Below are 25681 nucleotides of genomic sequence, written 5' to 3' on the forward strand. Positions count from 1 at the left end.
CGCTCCGGAGCTCTCACCGCGAGGAGCTCAGTATGTGTTGTAGCATTGGTGGAGACTTCGCGGTGTGCGTGTGATAGTGACGTGTGATATTGTGATATTGGAGCTACCTTTGTCCACCTTCATCTGCTTCTGTAAGTGTCTTGTGAAATGTGTGGAAGGGTTTAGCGGGAAATGCGTTGAAAAATTTGTATTTGAACAGAGATATATGAGGATAATACGGTTGTCTTAGCTTTGGAATAAAGTATTATATTAGGGTCTGGGATTGGATTAGACAACTTTTATATTTGTGACAATGTCACACATGGTTTCCTAAATAAAATATTTATAATAACTCAAGGAGTTTACGCGTATATTTGAAAGATCGCAAAACTAAAGTAATAACGTTAAATTAACTGACAATACTCTAAATTATACCAATACCACTGTTAAATATTTTTCAAGTCAATGTTGGTCACAATGTTACAAGGCCTAATTTTAAACGACGTTAGAAACAAATTTCACGTTTTGTTTTTGAGTAAGTGCTTACTATCTCAACGATGAAATATTATACATAATATTTTATATGACATATTTTTGTCAAATCATATACGTTTTTGGTACGAGCAATTTTATAAGTATACACATTTTATTGTAACAGACCTAAACAAAAATCTTATCCATAAAATGGTATAGAAAATAGTCGTTATTGAAAACACAGTACTGTAAATTTTTAAGTAAAACTGTGGTTTTAAACTGATGTAGTCTTCGATTAAATGACGAACCGAATAAATCCACTTTCCTTTTGTCAGGAAACTTGACAATGCGCAAGTCCAGGAGTATCTGAAAACGATGCGTCATAGTGGCTGTCGTATGTCGTATAACTACAACTCGTAGTACGCTGTACGCGGCGTCATAACCAACGTAGTAACTCAGCAATATGTGTAGTTACGACAACACGTATAGCTCTAAAACTAATCATATAGCTGCTGTTATACGTCAACAATGATGTTTTACAACGCTATTAGTTATACGAAAACTTGAAATTATACAATAAAACGTGTAGTTATACGACCCAATGTAGTTATATGTCAACAATGTCGTTTTACATCGCTATCAGTTATACGAAAACTTAATTATAGAATAAAACGTGTAGTAATCCGACCCAATGTTGTTATATGTCAACAATGTAGTTTTACATCGCTATCAGTTATACGAACCTTAAAATTATACAATGAAACGTATAGTTATACGGTCCAATGCTGTTATATTTAAACAATCTTGTTATACGACAAAACATGCAGCTACAACACCATTTATAAACACCATTTGCAGTTACATGACAAAACTCGAAACATAAATATTTTAACATATTTCTTCATGTTACTGATGTTATACAACGAAGAATATGTAGTAACGTACTAAAAACTAACATAAATAATTTCTTCACCAATTTTGATATATTGGCTCATACAACGAATTAAAGGACTTAAAAATGTAATAAAAAATTAATGAGTTTACTAATTTAAATAAGAAGTATTTGAAATATAAACAGTTAAAATAATCATCACATGTATTGATTGTAACATAAAATCAAAAATTACCTTAACTAGTGTTGTTACGAGCTAAAAATTTTATTTTCAGATAATAATAGATTTAGTTGTATTTTAATGTTTATTGATGCGACACTTAAAAATAAGATTTTCAAAACGAATTAGTTCTTTAAACGCTCCAAAACAGTCCTAAATAAGTAGAGTAGGCCTACGGTAGTTCAAGTTTTTCGATCTATCGACTCAAAATCTAAGTGACAATTTACTGTATGAGTGGGTAACATATATTGCAAAACTACTATAGTATCTAAACATAAACGTATATGATGAACTAGGAGTATCCTACAAATATAATTTCCTCCTTCAAATGGTTCGATAGTTATTAGTTATATAATTTGTTTTATTATATTTTTTGTTCAGGGATTGCTATTGTTAGGCCTACGCTTTACGATGAAAAATAATTCCTATGGAACTGCGAGATTCAATAGTAACTTAGTGGTTAAGTTAAAAATTAATTGGTTGTTTGTGCGGCTTCCAATTCGATATCAACTACATATTTATTGCTAGAACGAAACTACTTTTAAAGAAAATAATTAACACAACTACAACATTTTGCTTAATGTGGGCTATGGCTTCTTCGCGATTATGTATTTGGATAACGAAATAGTTCATATTTTTTAGATGTAGTTTAGATTAGTTTGAGTTTAAGGAAGAAGTAGAAGTTAAATCAAACAAAATATACTCGTTGCTCAGAATATCAAAATGTCATGTCCATTATACATGACGTAATTAAAACATCTTTTTCTATACACCTTATTCTGTATTGATCATGCATTTGTTAATACAAAATGAGTTTGATCCATTGCAGCCATACACACTTTTAAAAAACGTAGTCAGATAAAACTAATAAGAAAAATATCTATGGACCCTAAAATGCGGTTTTGTGCATAGAGTGTATACGAAAAGTACAAAAAATTAAATGTATATTTTTTTAGCTTTATTCAACTACAGTACGTGACAACGGGGTTTAACGATAAAAGGTGAACTTTTAACAGCTATTTAAATGTTTGTTATTTATTAGTACAAGTCTAAAGAGTACACCATGCAAAAATAAATAAATAAAATTTTACAACATGTAGAGGAAAAAATGTAATATTTTACAAAACAGAAAAAAACGGAACGTAAAATTTAAAACCCACCTGTAAGCAGGGTTTAATTTAAACTTTTCCCTTTCTCTATTTTCTCTACATTTTTACTTTGACATATTTTCATCTGTCTATTTTTAACAATGGCTATGGTGAATATTATTATTACAAATTTCGAGGAATACGTGCCTTATACGCCAATGTCAATATATGTGAGGTTTCATTTTCAAAACAAATGCGCATCATGTTGGCGTGTTGCTACCAACACAATCTACAAACTACAAACGCACTCCTGACTACGAAGCCTGTAATTATTAGGATGAGTTCGTAAAACACGAATGTCCGAGACCATTTCCACATTTCCACTCAACACTGAACCTTCGGAAGTTGTCATCTACACGACATTCTATAGCATTGACGTCAAATATTACTGTTGTGTCAGAGTTTCTATGAATCCATGTAGTATGTGCTTTAGCAGCAAAACAAACGTGTTTCGTTGTGCAACCTTTGTTGATACTTAATATACTTGTATAGTGGTTTTGTTGTAGTAATTGGTATACGGACCAAATTTTGGGATTATTGTAAACGGCAAAATATAATAATGCATACCCTTATAAAACAATGTAAACTTTACTGAACGTAGAAGCAGACTTACTTGCTGCTCGTGATAGTTAGCCTTCATACAGCTCAACTACTGTATTTAAAAAAAAATATATATATCCATGTTGCTAACCGTCAATTTGACGATTAACGTAGGGTATGAATAATTTAAAGAATTAAAATTTGATGTTTAAATATAAAAAACCATGATGATCATTTTTTACTTCTACCATTGACTACTATAGTAGTATACAGATTATTTGTATGTAACTGTGGTATATTATGTTTGTTATGTTTTTGATACTTATACTTTCAAAGATACATAAGTTGATGCAATATAAAGAAATATGAATAGGCCTACACTACATTACATTCGTTGTTACGAGTACATTGCAGCGATATAACATACCGACTATGAAATGAGCTATGAAATATACAGTATTACCTATGAAAGAAAACATGTATTGTGTGTTACTAACAACCGGCAACAAATTGTCATAGATTCATATTTGTTAAACTGTTATTCTTGACGAAAATATAATCATTTGTGAACAAATCGGCATGCGTTTCCAGATTTCTAGACGTAAAGAAACTTTTCGAATACGAATTCAATGATTGTTATCTTACAAATACGTTTACGTATCAACAAAATTGATATTCAAACACTTGAAACCGGTTCGCTCAGTTGTACGAACCCCAAACAAACGAGCGGTAATTGCCCTGGAAGACCACGACCGGTTTACGCCGTTTACGCACGGCACTACGCAACTACGCAAGTCTGCTGCATTACGCAGTCGCAGTATAGTTTTGGTCCTTCGCGCCGGATATGCCTGTCACGGGTGTCTTGTGTCTTCACGGCTCCTAATTAATTAATGAGAAAGCGTGGGGGGAGGTGGAGGGGGGAAGGCGTGGACAGCCAATGGCCAGCTTTCCCTGATAACGATGGAAACCACGCGATTCGCGTAGTGGGGGACCGGAGAGAAGAGATCGACCGTGATTTGGGTATTCGTGGCTTATAATTGCATAGGATAATACGGTTTTTTGCTACGGCGAAGGAGAAATGGTAAGTTTTGGCTTTGTAATAACTTAGAAAATTTATTCTTTCATCTTATTTATTTACACAATATTCGACCCCTTGATTTTACATAGCAGCAGTTTTAAACAACTACAGCGTACATTGGTCCTAATTAACTTGTTCGTTAAGTGCAAAATTAGTGAATCCAATACTGTATGTCCCGATTTAACGTGACACTCAAACAAAGACTCAATCGTAAAAACACATTCTGTAATAATGGGGTGTTTACAAACAATTTATTTAAGAATAAATAGTCATGAGGAGTTAGTCTCGCAGGATAAGAGTATAAATTTATTTGTATCGTCAAGTTAGAAAACCAAGCTATTGTCACCGACTAATTATATTAAATAATATATGGTATGACTTTGAAATACAATAAAGTACCATAGCTCTCCTCATATTAGTACTGTAATAATAGAGGCTTTCTGACAAATATATCTGCTTACACAAGAAAAAGTAATGGTTCAAAGTTAGCATTGAGTATACGTGAAAATATTCATGTATTCATCATACAATTAGATTTTTCTCATTCCATCAAGTATACGCTGTTTTCCATTTCAAAATTAGCTTAGTTATCACTGAGGTTTACATTTTAAAGTACAAAATGAGCACCTCAGGTGTTGGTGTGCGTGTGTTGTGTCTAGTGCGATGCACTCCCACACACGCCTACAACAGATCACATTTCTGTCTGTCTGTCTGTCTGTCTGTCTGTCTGTCTGTCTGTCTGTGATAAGCCCTGGGAGGCGACTTTGACACTACACGCCTGGTAGGTGTTGCCCCATTTGCAGATGCCAGTTTTTGCCTCGAAACTTTTTGTAATGCATTACTAATTAATTAAAACTAAATAGATGTAAAAAACGTCTAAACTTGTTTGGGTTGTTCTGACATTGAAATATTCCTAAATATGTCAGAAAATGTTCAACAAAGTAGCCTATTATGTTCAAAGATAACCGTTTAAAATTGTGATTTCGCGTAGTAACTCTAAATGAAACGACATATTGTATTGTTGGTTATTCAATTGTAGTATAGTTTGATTATAACTGTACCTAGTATATATACGTTTTTAGAACAACTGAGCTAATTATAAAATTATGAGTTTTTAAATCTTTGGTTTTTTTAAACCATAATCAATTGTTTAACATTGTATTTTTTCATCCGATAATATTCAAATGAGGTATTTTTTTAAACTCAGTTTTGCTATTTTCGCCCAGAAACCATTCTAAGAAGACTATCTTGAATTATTACCAAGTGAATGATATCGTAATGTTGTCTGTAATTTTTAATTCGATTAGAATTCAAAGCGAATAAAATTAAAGCGCATGAATAAATAAGAAACTTAGTGAAATACCATATTCTTCAGTCGTATTCTATTTTTGGATATGTTTTGGATTAAGTTTAACTGAATGTTCAGAATCGCCAGAAGACGATAGTCGACAACTAGCTTGTTTTTGTATTGGCAATTTCAAAGCTGTTCTAACTGTAAAGAAAAACACTTAATTGGGCAGAGATTAATTGCGTTCTTATTGACTAAGTATACATTTTAAAATGCACTTTGTTAGAGTACGTAGTAAAATTTTTCAGTGTATAATAAGTTTTCCTGACTTTTTATTGCAACAGCGCAACAGCAGTTGTAGAACAGCTGTAATCTACTCTAATGCTCTCTTTACCAAAGATGCGAATATTTCTAAATCAGATTCTGTACGATTCTCATTTTGAAATATACATATTCGCTCAACAAATCTATTCGGAATCCTTCAAGAATCTATACAAAGCCCACCAGTCCCAAGACTTGTTGAGGTAGATGTTTGCGGAAAGCCCATTGTCTGGTCAATATTTGTCGTGTTGTGGGCGAGCTGGCCAATCTGTAAAGCAGAGTGTTTGTCCGTGACTGGCTCAACACAAGTGCTGCACTTCCTCTATTCTACCGCCTACTGTAGGCCCTACACTCTACACCCTCCGAATGTTGTGTGAGAATCTCCAACTCACTACGCATCCTAGAGAGTAGAAATGTACACTACCATGGATAATATTCTCAGCCGAGGATTGTAGGCTTTCCCTAAAAGCTCTTGCAGGGTAATATTGGAATGCTAATGCTAACACTAACATTTTAAAATGTTCCTCCATCGTCCAAAGTTCATTTTTCCCTCTTGTACTTGATCAAAAATAGTCAAAGAAATTAGGCAACTGGAAGAATTGTTTTCACCAGTTTAGTATCCCTATCGTTGGTAAAATTATAGCCATAACCGTAATGCTTCCTAGAGGTCACTAGCACTAGACCAGTACTATCGGAAAATATTTGTTTTAGTTTACTGTCGTTTTTCTGTCATCGCTTAGTTATCTGTACAATATTTGGTTTCCGTTGGTAAAATAAAAAATTACATCGACAAAACTAGTAATACAATCTCTTTACACTAGTAAGAAAAGGTTACACCCTTACGAGATCTTACTCTCCTTGTATTCTTGACTAAAGAATAACAGTTTTCGTGATTGGTAAATACAATAATAAATAATCGCCGAAATAAAAAAAAATAATAAATTAATAAAATAAATCCCATTTTACACTATCCCAACAGATTCTACCCTTACTCAATCCCTAGTATTTTCCAGCAAATTACAGGGCTAAAAGAGATCATCCCTCAGTGAAAGTGGTAGGGGATGGTTATTGATCAGCCAGGGGGGTCAGTGACGTCGCCCTGATGCAACAGTTGGAGCAGTCCAGGGGGTGCAGGGGGTGAGAGAGAGACTGTCGCACCTGTTGCACCATGGAGTACTACGCGACGTGACGCTAGCGTATTTACATAAAGTAATTACAGTTGAAGTTACTTTATGTACTCAAAGACTTAGGCCTATCATCATGACTTTGTCATAGTGTCGTCAGTGTTAGACATTTACTGGTTTGTTGTATGGGAAATGTTCACAATCCTATGGATATCTTAATCAAGCATACGTGAATTCAACTTTTATTTATTGCATTGATTGGCGATAAATTCTAAATACATGTATTACTTTTGAAGGGTAAATATTAGTTACGATCCTTTAAAAACTGTATAATTATGAATAGTATGTATATTATGCATAGTATAGTATATACAACGCGTATACTATAAACACCGAAAAGGACTAAATCGCATAACTCCACAACAAACATTAAAGAGTTCAAAATGTTAAAAAACACTTCCACTACACATTCACAATACTTACGTATTTTTCGCCACACAAAACTAAACTTATTCCTATACAAAAACAAAAACCGTTTGCTATTTCGCGCAAGTTAACGAAATATGCCTGGATCTGTAGGCTACGTTAATTAGAGAGATTAATGATTTATGATACTTGGGTTAAATTTAAATTAACTCCGTCAAAGGCGCTCGAGCGACGCTCTGAATCAAACACCGTTAGGTCGTGTGTAGCAAACATAATTTTGGGCAGTTGTTTGTAAAACAGATGTCAAGTCAGTGGGTCGCCCTACACATTCACACACACACACTCATGTGAGCGTCATAAAATACCAACAGGACCAGATCCCCGCTGTGTATACCGTCCGGTAGGATTAAATCCTGATAGCTTAACTTTGGTTTCGACCAACCAGTTAGATTTATCGAGTTAACTCCCGGTTCTTGAGGGATTATTGGTAGAAGTGGTAGAGTCAAAACGGGAATCCCGTTTTATTGTCAAATTTGTAAATTCGCATTGTCAAATCCTATGATATACGGGTGAGATTTCCGTCCATAAACTGGGAGGGCTTTAATAAGTTGTTGCCTAAACACAGTTTATTTAGACTCAACGATATATTATTCTTGGATTGGTAAATTCCTAAGGCGTTTGGAAAGCTGTTTAATTCATGAATCGCTTCTCGATATCAAGAAGCGATTATGGGCTTAACGATTTAAAACAAGAATTTTCATATCCAAATCAAACAAGGTAAATAATATTCATAATACTGTATTATTCTTTGATGAACTTCTATTTCCTCACACTACACAATACAAGCAGAGCTCAGTGACGTAGCCAGGATTTCAAAATAGGGGAGGGGGCGACAGACCGGGGGGTCTGGGTGGTATTCCATACTCCCCAGGTAAAAGGGGGGCCCGGAAAAAAATATAGACCTTAAAACAGTTTCTCTTAGCTCTCTTGGCATTGAAAATAATCAACCCCAATGTCAATACCGTATGATTATATAATTTTACATGTAATTTTACAAAAAAGTATTATATTTAAGACCGGAAGGGGGGGTTCGGACCGCCAGGACCCCCCTGGCTACGTCATTGAATTTATAGAGCGCACATGAAAAGAGCCCAAAAACTCAGGCAGACGCATGAAAAGCGCCCGGACCTCCAAGGTCCCTCCCAGGACGGTGTGATCCTAGAACTTTCACAACGGGTATTTAAAGGAGAAAGAACCAATAACACAGTTGAAATACATGAATTTATTTACAATATTAAAATATATACTGTTAAAAGATACTTATTAAAATATAGATTATTAAAAGATATTTACATTACTAAAAGATATAGTCTGTTTACCTAACCTAACCCAACCCAACCCAACCTAACCTAACCTAACCTAACCTAACCTAACCTAACCTAACCTAACCTAACCTAACTTAACCTAACCTAACCGTGTCGTAACACTTCGGCCCAAGTAACACATCGGCCCAGTAACATTTCGGCCCGAAACCCTCAGATGTGGCCTACGGTTCAACTCTCTACCTGCCCACTAGTAACACTTCGTCCCAACAAAATATTTGACAGGTTAGGTTAGGTTAGGTTAGGTTAGGTTAGGTAAGATTCCACCGATTCTCCGTTATGTGAGGTCAGAGGATGCAAGGGGTGACGGTTGGGCGACATTCCACCAGAGGGTGGTTGCAAAGTATACAGGTCATGTACCTCTTACTACCTAAACTGCGTTCCTCAACCCTTGTCAATTTTTCGTCGGGCCGAAATGTTACTTCATTAGCTTATTTAATCATCTGTAAAAGCGAGTGGGACGAAGTGTTACTGTTTTTCTAAGAAATAACCTAACCCAACCAAACACAACACTATTTCAGAACACGAGTCAGCATCCTCTTCCTCAGGTACCTGTGGAGACCCGGGCTCTTTCCATGCTAAAGATTAGTGAACCTTTTTGGGGATTAAAATTTCGGGCTCTTTTCATGTGCTCCGAATTTATACAATTAGATATACAAAAGTAAAAACCTGAACTTGCTAGTGACACGAGTTGCCGCATTTGATGGGGAGTTGATTTGAAATTGGTAGAAAGCACAAACCGATTTGTTTACATTTTACGTGATTTTTGTCAACTACAAAACCTCATGTCAACTTGGACCTTGTGTTTACATCAATACTCCCCAGGAGTATTATGCATTGATGTGTATTTTATAATAGACATACAATAAAAATAAAATAAGAGAGAAACATGTGCTGGACACGCATAGCAACCACCACACCAAAACAGGTTTTATGTTACAATTGGATGAAAGTTGCACAACGTCAAATACGCTCATAACAAAATCAGACAAACAAGCGGATTTTTCAGACGAAACAATTAACTAGATTTATCTGGTCGGACGAACAAGTAGGATCTTCGAGTGGTTAATCTCGATGTAGATAGTTGATAGCGGATAGCGGATAGCGGATAGCGGTCGGTGGATTGTCGCCTTTGCCTACATGTGGCCAATTATCCTATCCTGTGCGGACGGTCTGGTGTCTAGGGGGTGGCGGGGGGTGGTGGGGGTGAAGGTCGACAGACACGTGCGACCTTGAACTCCAGGGTGTAACGCCACGGCCCGGGCGGGTCGATATAGCGCAACACACGACAACTTGGGCTACTCGTGGAAAACCTCCCCCCGCCCACCCGCAACCCCCCACGAGGGATGATAACCTCTACGCTCTACTCTGATATATTAGTAAACAATGCTTCTGTTTTTGTGCGAATGCTATTTGTTTTTAACCATTGCCTTAGAGTTTTTGTAGGTAAATCTTCAGCCAATAAAATGCTGCTGGTTTTTTTATTACGTGTGTGTTTTTGTATGAGAATCAAGGATAAATTAATATAAAATAAATCTATTGGGCGATAAAATATTTATATACTCCTAATTATTTTGATAGTTTTTTTCTCTGTGATATGGGTCGATGTTCGTAAATTTTATAATAATTTTAAGGTTGATGGCCTTATTGCTTTATTTTGGTTTCCTTGTTAGAGTTCTTAATTTTAATCACTTAGCTTCTCTCGTTCTGTATGTTTCCGTAAACATTTGCTCTTAAAAGATGCATTATGATTTCATACAGTTTTACAAACAGTTTTAACAGTATCCAATTATGGTATATTACAGGTTCAATAAATACCGAAAGCATCGCTGGACACGATCAAATTAAGTCTTACTCGTAACATAAAATATGCACCTAAATCCAGTATAATTTATTTAACTTAAGTACAAGTGCTAAATTTAACTACGATTTTGCCATATAGGCTGTTGACAGTTACTAAAAACAGCTAAACCTGAGTGATATCATGTTTTCACCAGGTATAGTGTCGTTAAAATAAATTCTGAAAACAACTATTTTTAAATAATAGTTGTTTGGTAAACAAACTACAACAATTTCATCTGAGACACTCAATTTATACTGGACTACACACCAATTCCAATATACCTATAGCGACACATACAGTTCTCAATCTCTGCCCACACTTTCCCACAGTCTACTGTAGATGGTCCGATACGGGAGTCGGGAAAAGAAACAAAAGGGACAAGAGGTATACCCGGTGTCATAGTTTGTCTTGATAAACAAGATAATTAGAAGACTGTTATCAGCGATCGAGATCAGTCCGACTCCGGCGGCGACTCAAAGTAGGAATCCGACGAGGAGTCATCCTGCCAGGAATCCGACGAGACTCCCACGCAAATCCGGTCATCCGGCCCGCCATAAATCCGCCATCAAAAACAGTAACATTGCTTTTATTACCTCACCTCCGTGCCATTTCTCAGCCCATCTTGCGATTACTTCCACACTTTTTGCAATTAGCGTATCGTTTAATTACCGATTTATAGGTGTAATAAAATGTCAGCTGTGTCAATTTGTGGATTCTCGACTAATTTTATCTTTGAGTCTAATGGGTTTTGTTGCTAATGGTGTTATGTAATAAAATCCGGAGTTTTTAAACAGATAATGTAATTTTGCCGTTGGTAAAGTAAATAGTTTGAAGGACTCTTCCATATAATAAGTTCCATATGAGTAGCCTATACGGTTATAGTATAAATGTAATCACATATAATATACACATTTCCAATTTCCATTCTGGGCTATCTATTGAATCTGGTAACAATAAATAACTTTTTTTAATAGTGATCTTTTTAATTTTATGAATCGGATTTTTGAATGGTTTTCTGTCTCTTAGGGATGAAGATGCATTTAAATGGTACAATAACTCAGGATGATAGTTTGCCTCTGTAAAAATTGTATGGAACTTTTAATCACAAGTGTAACAACTACAAATATTAATCGTAACCAACCGTTGTTATATATGCAGCCTTGGCTACAGCAGATTTTTTTGTATCTACTCTAATTGGACTTAAAAATAATAAATAAGAACCATCTTTAGCCAGCTGTCCACAAGCTTTCGACACCCCTTAATGTTTTTTATGTGTAGGTAATCAAAGCCGTGACTCTCCCATTAAAATCTCGTAAATATTTTAATTCTCACAGTTTTAGGCAAATTACGGGTGGATCACAAAGTTGGGAGAAGGCTAAGTTTGTTGGGGTAGCCGGAAGGGGTGGTTTACCTCCCCCCACCCCCTTACGTCGCCTTGGTTACGTGCTACCGTAACGTATTGCGTAGTAGGCTTTTAACTTTGTCAATAGGTCAATAACCTCCTCGGAAATACACCTTTGTTTATTTTATCTCAGAAAGTTGTTTATATACACCAAATCACTTTCCTTGGGCATAATGTGTTTTTTATGTTAGAAGTTTTCTGCAAACGGAGTACGCTATAGTTCGATTTTTAAATATGGTTGTTCAGTATATAGGATTCGGATTCGTATGCAACTAAGGTTTTGGTTTTTAATAAAATGACATATAATTCTATTATAAGAATTATCGAGGAGGCTGATTGGCCAATCACATCCCTTCCTGTTTCCTTTCTGTTTCAAACTAATTTAGTTTTTCAAGCGTCATTTCATAATCTTGTTAAGTTATTCACATTGATGTTTTTGCTTAGTATTTTTATTTCTTCAACGAAGTACAAAATTACAGCACCTTATAATTTTTAAGACGTACATTTTCATGGTTTTCGATTTACCGGTGCTACCAGTGTTTGTTTAAACAACACATCCAAAGTCCTAATTTAGCTTGCCAAATGTATAGAGTGGTCAGTAAGAGACGAGTAGCAGAGACAGAAGAGAAAAATAAAGTTCATTCGGTTCTATAAACACAAAACGTCCAATCCGTTTTGTCTGGGTAGCCGAGTGGTTACAGTGCTCGCCTCAAATCTAAAGGTCGCTGGTTCGAATCCAAGCGAGTTCGTTTCCAGACCCATTTGTCATTGGGCTATGAATTAATAATTCTAACAAAAAGGTCGACGTTAGATAGGATGAAAACCAGGGTTTGGACCGTTCCCTTTCAAAACTTAAAAAATGCCACTGGCGTAAAAACACACAACATCCGATCTCCTTTGCTACCAGCAGCACGCTGAAGGCAGTTGTAGCTCGTGAAGGATGGGGGAGTCTAAAAGTGTGTGAAGGTTGGAGCTGAGGTAAACCTGTCGCAGTTGGTTCACTGACCGCTTCTCGCGTCACAAAAAGCTCCTCTGGTAGTATTTACCTCAGCAACCTGTCTCTGCCTCTGCCTCTTCTGCCGCCGCTACATTCCGTGCTGAAGCTGCTCCAATTACACCCCTTTTGGGCTTCATACAGTCGCAGTTATGTTTATTAAAGTTTTTGTAACAAGTGGGGGAAAGTCCATAGGTTGATAAAGTGTGAGTTCACGTTATGGTATTTTCATATCGATTTTGCGGAGTGCAGGTCTTCTGTTCAGAAGATTTGGATTGGAATCTCATCAATCACCAATATTTAATTTACATTGTTAGTGAGGTGTGGACCTTACATTGAGCTGTAGGTCTGACTATATAATAAATATAGACATTCGGGTGAGGAGAACCTTCTATGAATTGTAGATTACTCTTAAAAATGGATTTTTGTTACTTTATGAGTATTTGAGACGTTGGATATGAGATTTGTTTTGATAGTTATAAATTTAAAAATTTATTGTACTCTAAATACCTTACTATGTGGTTAAAAAGTCCTTAGGAATTTGTTTTGTTCAATTCAGTAGGTTTTCGTAGCTATTACTTTACTAATAAATTAACTGAAAACTAACTGTTGATGAATTTGTTAAGAAGTCTTCAATTATTGGCCCCATGTGTAATTTTAAGTGAACTTTTAACCCCTACATTGGACATACAAAATTATGTTAGTTTTTAATCTACCATTGCCCACAAAGATTTGAATTTATTAACAGAATTTTATTACAAATGGCCTCCAGAAAAAAGGAAAGGTAAAAGTGTACCGTAAATATCTTAATGTTACGAAGAATATTTACCGTCAAGAGAATAATAAATTGCGTTCGTTATTATACGTGATTGATGTTAGAATAGAACCTAAACAAAACGTTAGAATACGTAAGCATTATATCGACGTATTTCTCTTTTATCCTCAGACCGCTTCCTTGCTTATCTGAACAAAGCCACGGTTTCCTTTAATGTGGCGACCTATACTTGAAACAACGTGGGAATCTTCTGGACAGTGAACAATAATACTTAGATTTTTAAAAGTATTCTTAGGTTGTTTATAAGTATTAAATCCAGATATTAATTATTATAAAATTGAATCATTTAAATTATTTGTTTTGTATACAACAGTACCACAGGTTTGTTACGGGGAATAACTAGGCTATTATTTATTTTAAAATCCTTTTATTATTTATTTCCACCTATTTATTTTCATAGTAAGTTTTAACCTTTTACAAAATCCAAACAAGCACTCACTGTGGTGTGTATATATTTTTGGCCAAAACTAATTTGCAATATCTTTATTCAATGTAAATACATAAGCTTTGCTAGCAATAGTTTTTCGTACCAATGCATTCGATAATAAACTGAAATAACTGAATAATAAATAACTGAACCACTAAATAACTAAAAACAAACAGTCGATGGTGTTCTTTAATTTATGTATTATATCAGTAATATTGGTATTTTACTGTGCTATTTGGAAGTTATGGAGGAAATATAATTGCATCATAATTTATTACATTTTGGATTCAATTTCTTTTATTATAATGCTTTTTTAAGTTTATTGTCAGGATTAATAATTAATAGATTACTGTAGAATCTTGAAGACGAAAATCATTTTCACCAGACAATTAATTGACAATTTAGTGGAAATCTACTCACTTTTTGAAACACCGTCAATTTATTCTCAAACAATATTTGCTTCACTGGTATACAAACTACCCCACCAATTGTACATACAGATCACATGAAAGCGGAAGGAGAGCAAATCAACGCTAAAAGGCACGTGTAAACGGAGTTGCAAGTGGGTCGAATGAAGTGCAATAAAAATGCACCGATGCACTGCAGTGCAGTCGGTCGTAGCACACACAGCGTAGACTATCCTCTACAGCTGATCAATACATTATACCCCCATACCACCATACCCTTATATACCCCCAACCCTCCCAACCCTCAACTTCGTCACCGTGCCTCGTGGACCCATCGATATTGCCACTTAATACTTCAAACGTTGCTCGCTCACTTTCAGGGCATCGGATTTGCTGAGTTTCGTTTTATCGTTTTGATTTGCTTTGTAAATACTTATTAGTCCTTTCGCTTATGTTTATTTTTAACTGTCGGGTTATTCATGTAATTTCTATACTCGTGGTTTTGATGGTAGGAATTCAATTGGAGTTGGTTATAATTAGTATATCATCTGCATGAAATTATAACTAGATGAATAAACAAATCTTCTACGTACAATGTATGGTGTTTATTTTTTTAATGTGAATTCAGTTTGTGTAGCATGTACTGTACAAAGTGGGACTTCTGTCCGAAAAAAATAAAGTTAGAGAGGAAAGTACAGTACTATATATCCTCCTGTACGAAAATATGTAGGGTAATACTTATTCCATGAACTTAACAACAAAATTATGACTTTTACACTAGAACCCTTGTTTGTTAGAAATGCTAACCATTATCATGATAAATCTCATTTAATGCTACTGCATCCTATGCTTTAATGCTATAATGTTGTTACTTATTCCATGATTTCGTTATCCACGTATATAAACCCATTTAACTTAGACATAAAAGGTTGACCGCCCGATGCCTGTGTTTCCTCCTCTATCCCTTGTTTTAAGTTCAAGTTTAAGTCAGATACTTATTTTCCTGAACAATATTTATAGTCTTCTACTCCTCCTCGTTTATGTCAAAATCCTTAACAGAAACTAAGAGCTTGTCGAAACACATCTTCCTTTACCTAACAGCTAAGAACAATGATTATCAAAATACATTTTTCATATCCTTTTTTTATTCAACTAATGGAGAGATTTTCACCATAAAACATCCTTAAGTATTAAAGCATATAAATACGGGTTATTTTTAAAATATTTGTCACTTAACGACCTCTTAACAACGAGATAGGGTTTTCAAGGATATTTTTTCTTTCCATATTTATCTGTACTTCATCTAACTGTAATAGTCTGAAATATAAAGTATATACATCCATATTATATATTTACTACATATATATTTTATATTAAAATCCTGGAACTGCTAACAGATCGTTTAACAGATTTCCGTCACCTAACAAACCTCTAACCAGCTGATAAGTCCTTGTTGCATAATGGGTGGAAAGTTGTGGAACCATTGTCACTGTCACCTGCTGCGCTGTGGTGTGAGTTGAAAAATCGGTTGACAAAGCTCCCCGTTGCAAAACAGGCCCCGGTCAGGTTTGACTGTCGTGGCGCAAGGCCTATCGCACCCATAGGTGTCGCTATTTTTATCGCTGTCGTTCTTTCAAAATGAGTTTTAAATGGGAAAGGCTTTGTGTTTCATAATAAATTACCGGATGATTCCGGGTGTGGTTTTTTAGAATGCGGGAGATAGATTTTGGAGGCTTGTGCTGATATATCGATAATCGCTAAACGCGTGATAATGCATGAATATGTTATGGATGGTAATTTGGAGCATAGCTAGTCTATATGTCTAGAGAATAAGCAAAGTACTCTGGCGTTGCGTTTCCAAATAAAATACAAATAAAATAAAATGTCTTTGCTGATAAATTTACCTCAGGTAATTCTATTATACTAAACTCTATGGCACAACATTTTTGTATAATCTATACGTCCCACCCTTCTGCTAATTATTTTTACAATTAAATACCACGATAATTTTTTATATTTAAAAACTAATAAAACCTATATATTTTGTAATATAACCTAACCTATTTACATGTTACCTCCACTGTGTTTTGCATCTTTTTACAAATTATTATAAAATAATTTCTGAAGTATTTTGGTGCTCCGCTACAGTAAATTATACATTTGTTTACCTTAATAATACCATATAATACATACAATTCATGTACGTTTTAGTTAATGATACCACGAGACTTGTATTTTTTTTAAACAATCGTAATTGACTGAAATGACAATAATTAAAGGTCACATTCGATTTAGAAAAAAGTTAAAATACAGCTGCAGTGCTTATCAGCAATGCAGGCTTGTTTTGATTTAAAAGGTTATCTGTCAGATGTTTTGTTAAAACTCGTCTTACGACAACATGCGTCAATTCGCTAAAAACATTGATTAATGTTCAAGATTTGTATCTTATAACATCCAATAAATTTCTCAAACAAAAGCAGTTCAAAGCTTCTGCGTACACCCGTGACCTGTCGGTTCCCAGGGAACCGGAGAACCGGTCAACTTTTCTATCAAAATAGTTGCTACAACGTCTAAACGATACACCCGCTTGTTTGATGACTCCGCGTCAATTATTTCGCCAACAAATGAGCCGCTTGACAAGTTTGATTTGCATAAAACAAAATGCCGAATTATGATAATGCTCAGTCCGTAAGGCAGTGTCCATTAGCAGGTGGTAGGTGGTGTGGCGGGAAGATAGGAGTTAGTTTGACAGGCCGCCACCCACCGCGCCACAGTGCTAATTGAGGACCTACTCACACTCGGCCAGTGCCACTCTAATGGAATATGCCCGTAATTAAAACTAAACACTACCTGGCCAGATTTACGTGTCACATAAGAAGCCTGTTGTTTGCCGCCGCGCCGACCAAATTGACCGGTTTCCAAGAAATTCCCACTTTTGGGGGAAATGGGAATGGGACTGTCGTAAAGATATCTTTTAACCCCTTTAAAAGGCACAACTATTTATAAACAATTTTACATATAATTACATACAAAGGAGTACAAACTGCTTAAACTACTTTATTTAAAATCCTTACGAACAGGTTCTTATCTAGGAATGCAATACAAATAACCGCCTCGAGATAAGACTTACCCGCATGTATAGTTCCGTTCAATATTTTACTGCATCTTAAGGCGATACGTAACGGGATAATTGGAACTGGTTCTAGATCAGTAATACTTCTAATTAACCCTTGTGAATCTTCGCGTTTCACCACACGACACTAACATCTGCTGTGGAAACCGGAGGAATTCAGCAAATCAAATAATTACAGAGGAAGATACAACTCTGGGCCGGGAGCGGTTAACTGGCCCCAGCTGTCGTGTGTCTGAGGGTGTGAAATTCATTTGGTCCGCTCAAACCAGAGGCGTGGAGATTAACACTGGGCTTAATTACACTCATGACATGCTAAATATGACGGCGGTTTGTTTCTGGCGAACGTGATAGTATTTGATTGCGCTGTTGGAAAAGATGGAATTATATTGACGATTTCTTTGAAAAAAAAAAAAAGATTTAAGCAAGTGGTGGATTTAAAAAAAGTATTAGTACAAGCTTATGGTAATGGATGAATTGCACTTAGCAACTAGTTACTGCTTACCACTATGTTACCACTAGGAGTTTTCTGCTAAACATCGTTCGATAAAAAGAGCGTAGAAACTAGTTTCAAAATCAGGTATTAAAAAAAAAATTGAATTATCAAATGGCTTTGATACCATACCGGTTATCAAGTATTACAAATTACATAGAGAGGATGTTTCAAAATAAGTTGTGTTCGTTGTACTTTTGCAAGATCGAATCGCAATTTTATGGACACTATTTGTTATACAAATCAAAATTACATTATCTTTGGCTGAAGCAATATATATCAAAGAATCCTCCTTATAATTTCGTAGTATAATTAAAACCTCATCTAAAGTAGTCTCCGAATATTAGGATTATAGTAAACAACAGCATTAGCTTGCAACGATTATTCCTAGTATCCCCACCAATTAAATCCTTGTTAGCTGCTGAGGATCAAGATCTGAGTAGGACGACGTGTAAAGTCGCCTCTTTTCCAATTAACGAGCATTTCATCTTCCAGGTAGGATTAAACACAGCTTAATCCAACGCAAACCTCTTACAATACGGTAACAAGATGATTCCAATAGGTTCGCGACCAGTAGGAAGAAAGCAGGTAAAGCAGCTTAAAGCACAAACAAGCATCAAACCTCAGTTGCCATGACAACGAACACGCGGACGGTTGAAGATAAACACATCTCTTGAAGAAAATGGAGCGTCTTCCACGGCTGCTTGGTAGAACTGAAAATGATCCAATATATCACACCCCTTCATACATCAAACACTACAGTGGTTTGATTACTTTATACGAAAATTATTGTTTTTGTTATTTAAATGCTTTAACTCATACCTAATCTCAATTCTAGTACATTTGGTTGAAATTAAATTCCAACAGGTTGATAAAGATTATACACGATTGGGATATGTACCTATACTATGAGCAACTCATAAAAAAATCGTTGGTGTAGGTCAATAGAAAAATGGTAAAACATCTGAACTAAATAAATCAATGAATGATCACGATTTTTTTGTCAGGCTTTTGAATGCGATATTCTAAGGAAAATACACAAATAAATCGGTAGCGGTGTAGTATTATACCGATGAGTAAACTGTAATTAAGTCTTCGATAGCGTAATTGTTTTTTGCTCTGTAGTAGAACCATCACATTAAAGAGAAACGCGGGAGTGTCTGGGGTAACCTACATTATGTATCTGTATTTTCCTTGTCAGCTCTACCATTTATTGCAAATCTTACGTCTAAGCCACATTGAAATCATGCATCATGCATTGAGCGAACAGTTACCGACTCATTTAGTACATTTAGTACCTCGTTCTCTTGTAAATCACCGCCACTCCTCTGCAGGTTTGCGGATAACGTAGCTGAGGGTACGACCGGGTTTATGGGGTTCATGCCCTGAACACTGGACGTGACTCTTCATAGAAGTATCACTAAGTAAGAAGCTCAACAAAGCGAGGTCGTAAGCCAAAGTTATTACGTTCCCGTTACTGGAAACTGTGCACAAAAGCAGTTCTTTCTTCACATATTGTTCCTTGTGATAAGTAGCGATTTGAGGTCTATACTTCAGTACTTGAACTGTTATCATGATAGAGAATATACACACTTCAGGAATAGTGAAAGGACTTTGCATTCCTACGGATCATCGCCTGTATATGTCTGTATATATTGCATTCATATGTTAAATTATGAGCAAAGAACAAAAATATATTGAACGCCATGCACACATTTTTAAAAGTCAGATACAGTTTCGCAACCATGATAGGCCTAATAAAAGTTGATCTTTGACTCTGTTGCCAGATAAAATGCGATAAAACTGCGTGCGATCTCTAATTGGGCCTCTTAAAGTAACGTTTTCGCTAATTTGTGATAGCGATAATAATAGAGTTCACTAGTTTAAAAATTGGTTCTGTAAATTTGTCTTTCAAAAGGGAAGAACAACAAGGTAGAAAGTTTCAGTATGAGATAGATAGGAAATAACAAAACGATTTAAATCTGAAGTTCTTTATGCGCCGCATGAAATTTATTTAGTGTGGACGTAGACTATTCTTTTAAAATATGAGGATAAATCAATAATCGGAAAAGTTGTAGTGGCTGGTCTATTATCTTGGCTTGAGTTATTGTTGCGTGATTTAATTCCCTCTTACTCATTATTAGTATGTTATTGCTTTATATTCTAATGAATGTTTTCTATTGCAGGTGAAGATCGTGTGACGTTTGCTCAACAACAACTTCCACCGCAGACATCTTCGCCTCTCTCATAGTGCAGTTCTCGTGGTGTTCCGATGGCAGCGTGTGATGTGGTGCAGAGATGCTGAGGGGAGAGACAGCGGTGCCAGTGGACAGCAGGAGTAGGAGCCGGAGAGGAAGGAAGAGGCAGCGTCAATGCGCTGCGAGCTGCTGATGGCGATGGCAGAGGCCCATGTGCATCCCCACCATGTCAACAACAACAACAATAACCTGCCTTTCATCTCCTTCAAACAACGTAAGAGGAAGAGGATCAACGACGTAGTGGGCAAACTGGCCACCCAGGTGACTGTCAACAACAACAGTCCCCTCCACAACAACAATAACAACAACCCGACAACGGAGATCAAGGTGAAGCAGGAGTGCGTCGAGGCTCCGGCGCTCAAGACGCCCAAACAGATGGCTCCGCAAACCGTGTTCAGGTTCGACGGCCAGACCAGGCTGTCCGAGGGCGAGGACGAGGTAGAGGATGTGTTCAGCCCGGCGTCCTCGGCCAACAGGAGTCCTCACAGTTCCAACACAGACTCCCCCAAAATCAGTTTCAGCCCGTTAAGGCTCAAAGACAGTAGTATAGACGAGGAGGCGGAAAGCGGGAGTGCAAGTACCCCTCCGCCTCCGAGAATACAAGTGAAACAGTTTCACGAACTACATACGGACGAGGAGGTGACACATGTCAGTCCTCAGCCGCGGTACCCGGGGTGTTCCTGTGCCCACTGTTCCTCCGGGGTGGGGATGCCTCCCTTACCTCACGATAGGTTTTACTCCGTGTCCCCGGTGTCCCCTCTCACCCCCGCGTCCCCGGTGCCCGCCCCCGTGTACAGCTTCGAACGATACCTACATTCTAAGTACCTGCCGGACTATTTTAGACGGAGAAGTCACTCCGATTCGGATCTCCCCCTGTGGTTCGAAGCGAAAACGGAACGTACCGACAAGGACAAAACTCCAGAGAGAGGTACGGTTCTTCGGCAGCACGGAAAGTCCATCCCTCACCCACTGACTCTGACCCACCACGGGCAAGGTTCGTTGGAGTCGGATCACTCCACGCCACAAGACTCCCCGTTGGATCTCTCCATGAAGAGTCTCAGTAGTTCCGCGAGTGCGGACTCACCTATCAGCGAGCCCAGCTTCATCCTGCCCCCGCACCTTCTACCCTACGGCGTCCTTCCTCCTTGGGGCGCCGTCTCAGTACCTGTAGTCAAAGGTGACGTCGCGTCGCCTACGACGAAGGAGTCGGTCGCTGTCCGATATAACCTTGAGGTCTACCCAGTCGTCGAGGAGATGCCACCAGGCTCCGACGTGGCGTACGTCTGTCCTGTGTGTGGTCAGATGTTCAGTCTCCACGACCGCCTCGCCAAGCACATGGCGTCGAGACACAAGAGCAGGACGCAGAACAGCGACTCATCTTCTAAAGCTTATCTCTGCGAGGTGTGTAAACGATCGTTCGCCCGCAGCGACATGTTGACCAGGCACATGCGGCTCCACACAGGCGTCAAACCGTACACTTGCCGTGTTTGCGGACAAGTGTTCTCCAGGTCAGATCATCTGTCGACGCATCAACGGACTCACACCGGGGAGAAACCGTACAAGTGTCCACAGTGTCCCTACGCGGCGTGTCGCAGAGACATGATCACGAGGCACATGAGGACTCACGCCCGCTACGAGCCTGGGGTCACGCCGGACCTGGACCACAGAGAGGAGGACTCGTCACCTGTGGAGAGCTCCTCACCCATGGACACCGCCAGGGAACTGGATTGAACCGTTCGAGGCGTCGATGTCGAGTAAACCAAAGAGCGTACGCACTTTCCCTTCGTGTACATTCTTCAAGCGATCTTCCAGCTGTTGTGCCATGTCGTGGATCCTTTAATTTATTCGTCCCTCGCGATGTTCTTAGAAACATCAGCTGCAGGACGGTTGGTGGTATATTGTAGAGAGAGATGTATCTATAAATCTAATATATTGAAACCTTAGCTTTTCTAGTAAAGTGGGCGCTGGGCGTTCTGCAAGTGCCAATGTTTGGCCCTCGAAGCCTTGATCTGTGCCTCGTAGTATCTATTTAAAATATCAAAAGTTATTTCTTCACTCTGAATAAATAACTTCACTATCTTTATGATTACCTTAATGCTATTTAGGCAGAATTTAATATCAAAGTTTCAAAGAAACTTGCAAAGGAAATTTCCACATCATTTGACACGTACAAATATTTAAATTTGCATCAACAAATACTGTTAACAGATCGTAGATCTTGATTTGTGATATTTCAAACAAACTAAACAAAAACCAATACAACAAGGAGTGGGAATAGAGTATTATAAGTATAATTCTGTAAACATAAAGCAATTATTCAAAGTAATGAGGTTGTCTGACACCGTGGTGTTCAGTGAAGTACTACAATTTCTCTAGCGCCCGCCTGTCCTTAGATCTTCCATGTCAATGTAGGCGTAAAGTAGGGATCAGACCATGTTGGTTGTTACATGCTCAACTTGTTGATGTTGCTATGTTGGTGTTATATTGCTTTTCATGTTACACAGAAGAAATATTTTATATACATTATAGAAACCCGGGACCCATACAGAACTGTTGTTAGAGGCCGATTGTTATCAATGTTTTGTACTCTATGTACTAGTGCACTGTTACGTTCTTTTTATACATTTTATAGTTGTTTTGCATAGATTTATCGTTCAGCAGTTGTGTTTCCGTTTGCTTTTTAAGTAGGTTAGCTTTGGCCTAAATTTCTGTTACACCGTTATTGAGACCAGGGTCTGTGTTAGTCAGTGCTACATGGAAGTAGACTAGATATGTTTTGTATGTTACGCATCGCCAGTATGTTGTCAGGCGTCTGTTATGTTTAAAATTATTGCTAAAATAACAAAAGTGTTAATCTTCATATCTTTGAAACGTGTCATTTTGTATATGTCCAGTAATACTCAGAATGGTTGTGAGCAACAGGTATATTTCAGATATACCGTTTTCATAGTCAATGTATAGTTGGATGATACCGTTCTCACGTAACACTTGTAAAGTAATCAAACATGACAAAACTAATAACTCATGGCCTACTCGATTCGTCGTTAATGTAATGTAAGACCATTAACACATAACTTATGTATAGTTTAACTCGATAGTCCTGGTTTACGGAAAAAACGGACGAAAGTCTTTAAACATTGTGATATTAGTAGAAAGTACAGCTGTTATTACATATCAGCTTTACTATAAGCTCGACTAGAATGAGCGAATGATAAATTTAAATTTTTTTATAAATCTGAATAATTATAAACAAGTGATAATTTTTCTCTGAAATTAACAACGTGCAGATTTTTTCATTTACTGAAAATCAGTCAACATATCCATTTTGAGTTTTTAATCTGTACGCGCTCAAATATCTGTGACTTTCCTGATTAGACCTTTGACGGAGTTGCTTTGGTTGTTTTGTCGTGTCAATTACGGGTTAAATGTTTGCTTCTCCAATCAAATCTCAAATCCTGGACAAGGTTCCCCGGCCATTGGCGACAGTGATGTTTCTTTCCGTTTCCATTTTCCGCGCTTTTGCTGACTTCTGTTTTCGTTGGGCATTATCCCTTCAGCCGATTCGATGTGCCACAAGGTAGTTTAGGGGTAAGTTATTTTGATAATTCTCTTTGTATTTATATGATTCGTGTAAATGTTGACGCCATTTTGTACTATATAAATTATTTTGTAATATTGTAACGTCATTATGAATGGAGATAGTTGTATTCCTTTAACTGTTTGCCTCGTTTATTCCATCCCATCGAGATCTGTTTAGTTTTGAATATATTTTATTAGTTAATTGTGAGAATATTAAGTTGATGGCATTTATTGTTGTTGAAGTAAACGAGGCAAAGAGTGTATGTATCGTTATTTGTTAATTTATTGTGATGTTAAGACTAAGTCGGTAATCTGTTACTATTGTTCAGACCAGTGCAAGGAGATTTCAAACATTTCAGATTCACTTATCTCAAATAGACAAATCTAAAGCTATTTTCCTAAGCCATTCCAATTTTTATTTGACTATAATAAGAAATCTCATATTATGTTTACAATAGTATTGTTTATAATTTATTTTCTTAAATCTTCTGCAGTATTTGTAATCCCCTTGGACAGCACTGACTCATTGTAAGCTTTCTTTTTCATATTTATTGATCATTAATACATTAAGTTATTTTCTCATGTCAAATGCTCAATATTCATCTCATTAAATAATCCTAACTGCAGATCTTTACAGTATCGGAAAATATTTTGAATAAACAATATTTGTCCAATTTACGTGTTGTTGTTTCACCTCAAACCCCTAGTGGAGAGTGGAGTTGAAAATTGTATAGCTATTTTTAGTTAAAAGTTGTTCTGAAGTTAATATTATGCTACTGTTGTTTATTAACAACTAGCTGTAACCCGCGGGCTTTGCCCCGTTTAACTTCTTAATTTTCAAGATTATCTCGTTCGCATGGCTCAATCACGTCCTGGTTGAAGTTTGTTCGCTACGCTCACTCACCTTTAGGTTGGAGCTCGTTCGCTACGCTCACTCACCTTTAGGTTGGAGCTCGTTCGCTACGCTCACTCACCTTTAGGTTGGAGCTCGTTCGCTGCGCTCACTTGCCTTCAGGTTAGCTCGTTCGCTACGCTAACTCGCCTCCAGGTTGAAGTTCGTTCGCTACGCTCACTCACCTTTTGGTTGCAAATTAGCTGTTGTCATAAATGTAAAAGAAATAATAGTGCTGCACCCTGTTGGTAATCCTTGTAACTTTAATGCTATTGAACATCATAGAACAGAACCAACTTGTTTAATTGAAACAGCTGTTAAGATTCAATAATTCCATTTCTCATAAGGTTAACATGGGAAACTCCAGAGCCACTGGGGCGGAGCCCGAAAGGATTTTTGAAATAAGAATATGCCTATATGTTAATCGGGAATGTGAGCTATCATCATGCCAAATTTCAGCCCAATCCGACCAGTATTTTTCGAGTTTACTTTTCCCATACACACATACAGCAACCACCTCTTTTTTATAATAGTATAGATAGATGATTT

The 25681-nt window shown here is 37.0% G+C and overlaps 1 protein-coding gene across 1 annotated transcript; it reads left to right on the top strand.

Annotated features, from left to right (window-relative positions):
- Nucleotides 1-12: 12 nt before the first annotated feature.
- LOC128995345 (E3 SUMO-protein ligase EGR2-like) lies at nt 13-24906 on the top strand. Its single transcript, XM_054420332.1, has 2 exons — nt 13-131; nt 20590-24906. The coding sequence occupies exon 2, from the start codon at nt 20776-20778 to the stop codon at nt 22390-22392; it is 1617 nt and encodes a 538-aa protein (XP_054276307.1). The 5' UTR covers nt 13-131; nt 20590-20775; the 3' UTR covers nt 22393-24906.
- The last annotated feature ends 775 nt before the right edge of the window (nt 24907-25681 follow it).

This window comes from Macrosteles quadrilineatus, unplaced genomic scaffold (assembly GCF_028750875.1).
Source record: "Macrosteles quadrilineatus isolate MER2022 unplaced genomic scaffold, UCM_ALF_1.0 Scaffold_5__1_contigs__length_97177068, whole genome shotgun sequence".
Classification (NCBI taxonomy): domain Eukaryota; kingdom Metazoa; phylum Arthropoda; class Insecta; order Hemiptera; family Cicadellidae; genus Macrosteles; species Macrosteles quadrilineatus.